At 40.4% G+C, this 8,974-nt stretch overlaps 1 protein-coding gene and 1 long non-coding RNA gene across 2 annotated transcripts; both read left to right on the top strand.

The window, feature by feature from the left end:
* LOC117557588 lies at positions 1–1,575 on the top strand. Its single transcript, XR_004570741.1, has 4 exons — positions 1–25; positions 431–500; positions 592–709; positions 1,194–1,575. It is a non-coding gene; the product is annotated as an uncharacterized LOC117557588 (long non-coding RNA).
* Positions 1,576–6,260: 4,685 nt separating this feature from the next.
* LOC117557580 (apolipoprotein C-I-like) lies at positions 6,261–7,841 on the top strand. Its single transcript, XM_034233468.1, has 4 exons — positions 6,261–6,502; positions 6,911–6,980; positions 7,073–7,190; positions 7,582–7,841. The coding sequence occupies exons 2-4, from the start codon at positions 6,926–6,928 to the stop codon at positions 7,640–7,642; spliced, it is 234 nt and encodes a 77-aa protein (XP_034089359.1). The 5' UTR covers positions 6,261–6,502; positions 6,911–6,925; the 3' UTR covers positions 7,643–7,841.
* Positions 7,842–8,974: the final 1,133 nt, after the last annotated feature.

The following is an 8,974-nucleotide window of genomic DNA, read 5'->3' as shown; positions in this document are numbered from 1 at the left end:
TTCCCTCCTCTGAGAAGAACAACAGGTATGTCTGACATTTAATTTGCATCACTGGTAGAATAAAAAAAGAATAGCGGCATGCTTCTAAACTACAGGACACGGACGATAACACTTTAAAAAAACTGTCCTCAAGTTTCTATGCAAACCCTTGCTGATAGGGGATTTGTTTGTTAATATTGACGACTGAGTGTCACACGGAGTAAATATGGTTGAAAGTGTAATTTTGTACCTTAAGTCTGGATAATTGTATTTGTTGTTAACCATTACATCGTAACGGCACGTAAATGGAGCTGTCCAGCCGCGGTGGTGCTGATAGGAATGCGCTGCTTTTTGAGACAACAAATTAGTCATTTTGTATCCTTGACTCATTACACTTTTAAAAAAATATATTGTTATAACCCGTAGCCTGTCTTTTTCTTCCCCCATTCAGAAATTCCCAGCCAAAATGAGACTGTACCTCGTAGTTGCCATGCTGGTGCTGGCTTTGGCCGCATTCACACGTATGTCTCGGGTTAATTTAAGAAAATAAACTCCAAGCTACGTTTCCGTTCATGCTGTGTAACTTTGTCTGTTTCTGTTCCAAACCTGCAGAGGCTCAGGAGGCGGAGGCGGCCGTCTCTGGGATCACAGAGATGGGCCAAAGCCTGGCAGACAAGGCCACGGCAACCTTTGAAGACATCAGGACCAGCGACATCATATCCAACTCACAGTAAGCACGCACGCATGCATGCACGCACGCGCTCTCTCTCACACACACACTACACACTGCACACACACTGCACACACACACACACACACACACACACACACACACACACACACACACACACACACACACACACACACACACACACACACACACACACACACACACACACACACACACACACACACGGAGGCGGAGGCGACCATGGAGGAGAAATTCGCTGTGTTCACAAACCAGATGGGTGAGATGGGCAAGAAACTGGCAGACAAAGCCCAGACAACCTTTGAAGGTATCAGAAGCAGCAAATTTGTTGCCAGCTCCCAGTAAGGACGCACGCACACGCTCTCTCTCTCACACACACACACACACACACACACACACACACACACACACACACACACACACACACACACACACACACACACACACACACACACAGACACAAACACACACATGTAATGCTCGTTTTTGTTGTTATCCTCCTCAGGGCCTGGTTGGAGCAGCAGTTGGAAAAGGTGAAGCAGAAGATCGGTTAAATCACCCAGTAAAATGGTCCCTGTCTCCATCCTAAGACCCCCCTCCCACCTCTGATCTCTTCACACATTGCTTTGCTGACCAGACACAATATCTATGTTGCCTCTCTGTAAAGAGATGGTTGTTTTTTTTATCATTTCAATGTAATCTTTTTGAAGAACCACTGTGAAAACTTGAAATAAAGACACTGGGGGAAAAAATAAAGCTGTGCTTTAATGTTCACATATTCTGTTTAAGCGTTAGTAATTTTCTATAGGAACAGATGTACTGAACTGTGTAATAAATGAGCAGTTGTTGTGGTCTCACACAGAGTGGCCGCCTTATGTTATACAAAACACTGCAAGTCATTTCTAATTGTTTTCAGATTTATGAGATCGTTATATAGTTATTTCTACATTTATAATAAGGAGAAACAACTCATTGAGGGGCTAGGGTTATACTCAAATGACCTGACTCAATTATTTTTAGAAAAAAATCTCAGTTTTCTAATTATATAGATACACATTTGTAATCTTTAGTCATTGTAAACCTTATGGCAGACGTACAACACGAAAAAATTGTCAGATTTATTTCTGTATTTATTTGAAATATTACTTTTTACAGACAGACCATGCCGTTTGAATACAAGCTGTTTTTAAACTAAACTCTTACATTACTGAATAAACAGTCCATATTTAAATGATATAAAGGCTATCAAACAAAAATGTTAATGATTATCAAATTGGGGACAAATGTGCATAATCCTCACAAAACGACCTTTTATTTGGTCATGCCTTTACAAATCCAATATTCAAGCAGTACAGTTGCTTGGTATATTATAAACAGGGGTGCACATAACTGGTACGCAGGTACGCCTGCGCGGCACAAATTTGAATTGCGTAACGTCACTTTTGTCACTACGCGCCTTTGCGTAGCTCAAAACATCAAAAACAAAAACACATATTTCGTCTACAAGTGTTTCTTGTCAAGACTCAATGGAGTAAACTACTAGGCATGTCAAAAAAACAAAGACATTAAGCAGCTACGTTGCCGTTTCGCTCCCTGCAAGAAATCTTCGGACTTCCTATGACTGATTGAACTGGGTGCTGGCCGAGCCGTGCAGGACATAACCGACGGACCTGTGAAGCTTACAGGAGGCAGAGGCTTAGATCACTGGACGACAGAGTTGGTCACCGTGTGCACAGACAGGGTTAACTTCGGTATGAACAACATCATTTTGCCAAAACTCCGCCAACTGGCCGCAGTAGGCTCCCCTGTTCACATTCAGTGCCCCGCGCACACACTGGAGAACTGCGCAAAATCAACTGATCTCAAACGTTCACGCTCTGTGGTCAAGCTGCTGCAGTTTTAATTACAACAAAGTGCAGTAAAACACACAGTTGCAAACTTACTCAGGGTGTTAATGGAAGAGTTTGAAATCAGACAGAGGTGGAAGAAGTACTCAGATCTTGTACTTGAGTAAAAGTAGAAGTACCAGAGTGTTACTCTGTTACAGTAAAAGTCCTGCATTCAAAATGTTACATTAGTAAAATTAGAAAAGTATTATCAAAATATAGTTAAAGTACCAAAAGTAAAAGTACATTGGTCCATTTCAGAATAATATATATGTTGTGTTTTATAATGATTGATCATTAAAGTGTTATCTGGTAGAGGTGCAGCTAGTTTTAATGACTTTGTATAGGCTACTGCAGGGTAGCTTGTGAATTTACTCCAGGTGGAACTAAAGTCTGATTTAACACTTGATTATATTTCACATCATTAATCCAGATCTGTAAAGTAACTAAAGGTATTAAATACATGTAATGGACTAAAAGTAAACCATTTACCTCTGAACTGTAGTGGAGTAGAAGTACAAAGTAGCATCAAAGTCATGTAAAGTACAAATATCTCAAAAGTGTACTTAAGTACAGTACTTGAAGAAGTGTACTTAGTAACTTCCCACATCTGAAATCAGCTATAACTTCAAGTCATGTAATAATTTCTTAGTATTTGATCCTTCAACTTGGCCTCAGGAAATGCAAGGACTTCACAGTTTTGGCAACAAGTTTGGAGAAAGCAAATCGGAGGCTTAAAAAGATACAGGGAGGTGCATCTTCATAATCTTCATCATCTAGCATGTAAGAAGTGTAAATAGAGGACAGTGAAGGAGACACTGAGGAGGACCACACTTCGTGTGGGGTGAGTACCAAACGCTGTCTCCTGGTACTCATCTGAGTAACTCACTAAAAATGTTATGTGCACCCCTGATTATAAATCTGAATTACCCATTATGACCAATACATGTGTAACACTTCTTATCTTGGGCTATGCTATCTGACTAGAAGGATTCTGGGTTCTACTAGAGTGGATAGACAGGTAAGTAATTAGACCAGAGACCAGGTGGTTTGAATAGAACAGCCGGCAATTTACTGACGAAATAGACAAATAGACAAAACATTGAACATAGACAATGAATATTTTCTGCAGTATAATCAGAGGTAAGTATTTCACCTTTCCCTTGTTTTCTGATTTCTGTGACTTAGTAAATGGTATCCATATAGGATGAACAAAATAAAATAGCCTATTTTATTTTAGACTGGTCTACTAAGTATTATTTATAGATCTTTCCTATTTTAATCTCTTCAATATCCTGAGTTAACTCTTTTTCTTTTCCCTTTTCACAGGTAAAATATATCTAATTCAATGAAAAAAAACACAATTGTACCATCAATGAAATCAAATGACAAATGAAAACCTATATATTAGAGTACAATATATAGTGTCTCTTTAAATCCAGGTACAACTTAAATCCAGTTCCAACCTTATAATTTCTTCAATACTCCTACCACTCTGGCAGTGAGTTCAGCTATTGTCTCTTGATAAACCAGCAAGTCCTCTCACTGGCGCGAAGATCAAAGCAGTCCATGGGTCTGGCTCGCCATCTTGTATCAGAGCGCGTGTGTGTGTTGTCCTCTCACTCGCGATCAACTTTTTTATCCAGTCCAAAAAACCTGACCAAAACACCGATGGTTAATGTTCTATACCGTCTACTGGGTTTCCCGACCGTGTGGATGGTATTTTTATCTTTTTTAAATCAACTTTGAATCACTTTTAATATAATTTACTCCGCTCGTCTCATCTGCGTCTTGCTCCGTTTCTCTTTCTCCTGCTACGCTGCGCGTGCCTGGTGGTGAGCAGAGATCCCTTATAGGAACAGTACCTTGTAATTTGTCGTACTACTTTTATTTATTATTATTTTTAAAGGGATTGGTCAATGTTATCATTGACCAATTGTAAACGTGTATCCTTAAAGGCCCTGTCACACTGTCCCGAAATTGACACCCGATGGACACACGAATATGGAATTGTGAATTTCGCACGAAGATGGCCCCGAACCACACACGAAGGCAACATTTACATTACATTTAAGACATACAACTGCAATGAAAGTACCAAAAACAATTGTGTTACAGTACTATGATACTGTACTGATATCTTCAGACTTTGTTCTTTACTTTATCCGTCGTTATATGTAGAAAATATTACGTTTTCTCCGTAATGTTGTTTCCATAACAACAACAACTTCCTGTCAACTCTCCTTCAAAATAATATATTATATCCTTTTTAGTTTCACAGAACACAAATTGGGTTATTTACATAATATATTTACATGATTTTGTTGTGCAATAAAACAACCCGATGGACACACGATAAAGGAAATGTTCAAATTCGGCTGTGATCGTAGCAACATCGGGCCATTCGTGAGGGCATCTTAAGCCTTCGTATGACCGCCTGTGGAGTTTCTCAGGCTCCGGCAGCAACTTCGTGAGCGGTGGCAAAATCTTTGGCATGCCAAAAAATAGCCGAAGGACCTTGCGAAGGTTCATTTTCGTGTTGAATTCGTGTGTCAATTTTGCCCTTCGTAAGGCCATCGTGAGGGCATCTTGTTATCATCGGTACCATCGGGCATTCGCCCCGATCAGAGTGAGGGTGAATGCACCGATGATAACACGAAGATGACACGATTTGACAAGATGCCCTCACGAGTGCCTTACGAAGTTGCCGCTCACGAAGTTGCTGCCGGAGCCTGAGAAACTCCACCGGCGGTCATACGATGGCTTAGATGCCCTCACGAATGGCCCGATGTTGCTACGATCACAGCCGAATTTTAACATTTCCTTTATCGTGTGTCCATCGGGTGTCAATTTCGGGACAGTGTGACAGGGCCTTTAATGAAATCACTTTTGAATGACTTTATGCTTACTATGTTTTAATGTGGGTTACACATGCAACCCTTTTTTTGACATGCACTGCATGGCCAACACTAAAGGTCCAAAGGAGCTTCCAAATAGCTCAGATTGTTACGATTCGAGGAAAAAGGTAGGACCCAAATGCAGAATACAAAAAAGGTAAAAATGTCTAGGAACAAAAAGCGAGCTTTATTTTTTTTTAAAAAGCTGATGAACAAATCATGGCATGAAACAAACAGGTAGCACATGGTAGCAACAAAGCAAAAACTGACCGTGACCAACATGGAGGGAGACAGGAAAGAAAATGAACCGACAAGGAACACAGGGGAAGACAAGACTAAATACAAAGAGGGGTAATCACAGGACAAGACACAGCTGGGCAGGCGAGGCAGAAACACTAGGGGGGCAACAGGTGAACACAATCAGACAATCAGACACATGAGGGAAAACACAGGAAGGAAGACAAGACACAGGGAGAACAGAATTTCAACATAAAATCATGACAAGACAGACAACTAAGATGGGACAGAAAACTAGGATTGTGACACAGATCTGTTGGAGGTAATGCTATCGGGCTGAACTATGTTCCCCTGCATCACATCTCATCTTTGACACACTTTGTGGCAGGGGGAGACTGATCACATCATCATATACATATCAAATTAACCCATATTTCTCCTGGTCTTTGTCCACACCATACCTCCACATAGAGATCCGCTACAGTCTCTAATTAACGACCCATTATTTGCAATTGATGATTAGATCCTGCACAAAGTGATGACTTTATCTACCTTTGTGCTGCATAAAACATAATCATGACGCAGTAGGCTATAATCAGTCATCTATCTTTTAATGCAAGTGCACGCTGCTGGGCAGCAAAGGGGGCAGTGGCACCTCAAGGTCTCCACGTGTACATGTTGACTGATGTCTGTTGTTTCTGCGTCACCCTCCAAGAGTGCAGCGGGCTTATAAAGAGGAACTCACATAGACTCTCAAACACACAATCTTTTCCCTCCTCTGAGAAGAACAACAGGTATGTCTGACATTTAATTTGCATCACTGGTAGAATAAAAAAAGAATAGCGGCATGCTTCTAAACTACAGGACACGGACGATAACACTTTAAAAAAAACTGTCCTCAAGTTTCTATGCAAACCCTTGCTGATAGGGGATTTGTTTGTTAATATTGACGACTGAGTGTCACACGGAGTAAATATGATTGAAAGTGTAATTTTGTACCTTAAGTCTGGATAATTGTATTTGTTGTTAACCATTACATCGTAACGGCACGTAAATGGAGCTGTCCAGCCGCGGTGGTGCTGATGGGAATGCGCTGCTTTTTGAGACAACAAATTAGTCATTTTGTATCCTTGACTCATTACACTTTTAAAAAAAAATATATTGTTATAACCCGTAGCCTGTCTTTTTCTTCCCCCATTCAGAAATTCACAGCCAAAATGAGACTGTACCTCGTAGTTGCCATGCTGGTGCTGGCTTTGGCCGCATTCACACGTATGTCTCGGGTTAATTTAAAAAAAATAAACTCCAAGCTACGTTTCCGTTCATGCTGTGTAACTTTGTCTGTTTCTGTTCCAAACCTGCAGAGGCTCAGGAGGCGCAGGCGGCCGTCTCTGGGATCACAGAGATGGGCCAGAGCCTGGCAGACAAGGCCACGGCAACCTTTGAAGACATCAGGACCAGCGACATCATATCCAACTCACAGTAAGCACGCACGCATGCATGCACGCACGCATGCATGCACGCACGCGCTCTCTCTCTCACACACACTACACACTGCACACACACACACACACACACACACACACACACACACACACACACACACACACAAACACACACACAAGGAGGCGGAGGCGACCGTGGAGGAGAAATTCGCTGTGTTCACAAACCAGATGGGTGAGATGGGCAAGAAACTAGCAGACAAAGCCCAGACAACCTTTGAAGGCATCAGAAGCAGCGAATTCGTTGCCAGCTCCCAGTAAGGACGCACGCACATGCTCTCTCTCTCACACACGCGATCTCACACACGCGATCTCACACACACACACAAACACACACATGTAATGCTCGTTTTTGTTGTTATCCTCCTCAGGGCCTGGTTGGAGCAGCAGTTGGAAAAGGTGAAGCAGAAGATCGGTGAAATCACCCAGTAAAATGGTCCCTGTCTCCATCCGAAGACCCCCCCCCCCCCCCCCCCACCTCTGACCTCTTCACACATTGCTCTGCTGACCAGACACAATATCTATGTTGCCTCTCTGTAAAGAGATGTTTGTTTTTTTTATAATTTCAATGTAATCTTTTTGAAGAACCACTGTGAAAACTTGCAATAAAGACACTGGGGGAAAAAATAAAGCTGTGCTTTAATGTTCACATATTCTGTTTAAGCGTTAGTAATTTTCTATAGGAACAGATGAACTGAACTGTGTAATAAATGAGCAGTTGTTGTGGTCTCACACAGAGTGGCCGCCTTATGTTATACAAAACACTGCAAGTCATTTCTAATTGTTTTCAGATTTATGAGATCGTTATATAGTTATTTCTACATTTATAATAAGGAGAAACAACTCATTGAGGGGCTAGGGTTATACTCAAATGACCTGACTCAATTATAATCTCAGTTTTCTAATTATATAGATACACATTTGTAATCTTTAGACATTGTAAACCTTATGGCAGACGTACAATACAAAACATTTATTATATAACACTTTATTTGAAATATTACATTTTACAGACAGACCATGCCGTTTGAATACAAGCTGTTTTTAAACTAAACTCTTACATTACTGAATAAACAGTCCATATTTAAATGATATAAAGGCTATCAAACAAAAATGTTAATGATTATCAAATTGGGGAAAACCATTGAATCTAATGGCAATTTAAAAACAGTTGGAATAATCACAAATAAAAAGAGGCCTTGGCTGGATTCAGATGTAACCCGTTTCCAGGCTTGCAGTCAATCATCTAGACATGTAATCAGAGGACAGTGTTATATGAAACCTAGATTCATACATATGGCACTAGAGAATTTATCTATAATGATATTAAAGTCTAATATGAATGAGATTTGTTTCTTCATTTTATGAGAAAAGTGCTGACATGTAAGATATTACTTTCTTGTTGACAACCCAAAGCTGTAAATGGATATTGAAGAAGTAGAAGTCTTTGCAAATTAGCGGTAGCAAAAGTGAATTGATTTTGTCACATCTAGAGACATATATGATAAAAAAACTCTTGAATTCATAAAAACTTTCCACTTTCTGATCACAACGGGATTTAACGTTTGACCAATTCAAATAATAAATAACTTAGATGAATAATTCATTTGATTACTTAATCCTAAAGTCAATATCATCCCTGAAGCCGATTACTTAACCAACAGAAGCTTCTGGTAGGTAAGAGTTGATTAGTGTCAATATCTGGTACCAAAGGGCAAGTGCCAACATGGCTGCTTTTCAGGCATTTCACAACTCCCGGGCTAA

The sequence above is a fragment of the Gymnodraco acuticeps genome, unplaced genomic scaffold (assembly GCF_902827175.1).
Source record: "Gymnodraco acuticeps unplaced genomic scaffold, fGymAcu1.1, whole genome shotgun sequence".
Lineage (NCBI taxonomy): Eukaryota > Metazoa > Chordata > Actinopteri > Perciformes > Bathydraconidae > Gymnodraco > Gymnodraco acuticeps.
The sequence above is the reverse complement of the archived record's forward strand: the minus strand, read 5'-3'. Positions and strand labels throughout refer to the sequence as shown.

Coding starts and splice junctions, on each gene's coding strand:
- LOC117557580 (XM_034233468.1), top strand. CDS start 6,926: ATGAGACTGTACCTCGTAGTTGCCATGCTGGTGCTGGCTTTGGCCGCA. Junction 6,981..7,072: donor GGCTTTGGCCGCATTCACAC/GTATGTCTCGGG, acceptor CCAAACCTGCAG/AGGCTCAGGAGGCGCAGGCG. Junction 7,191..7,581: donor GACATCATATCCAACTCACA/GTAAGCACGCAC, acceptor TATCCTCCTCAG/GGCCTGGTTGGAGCAGCAGT.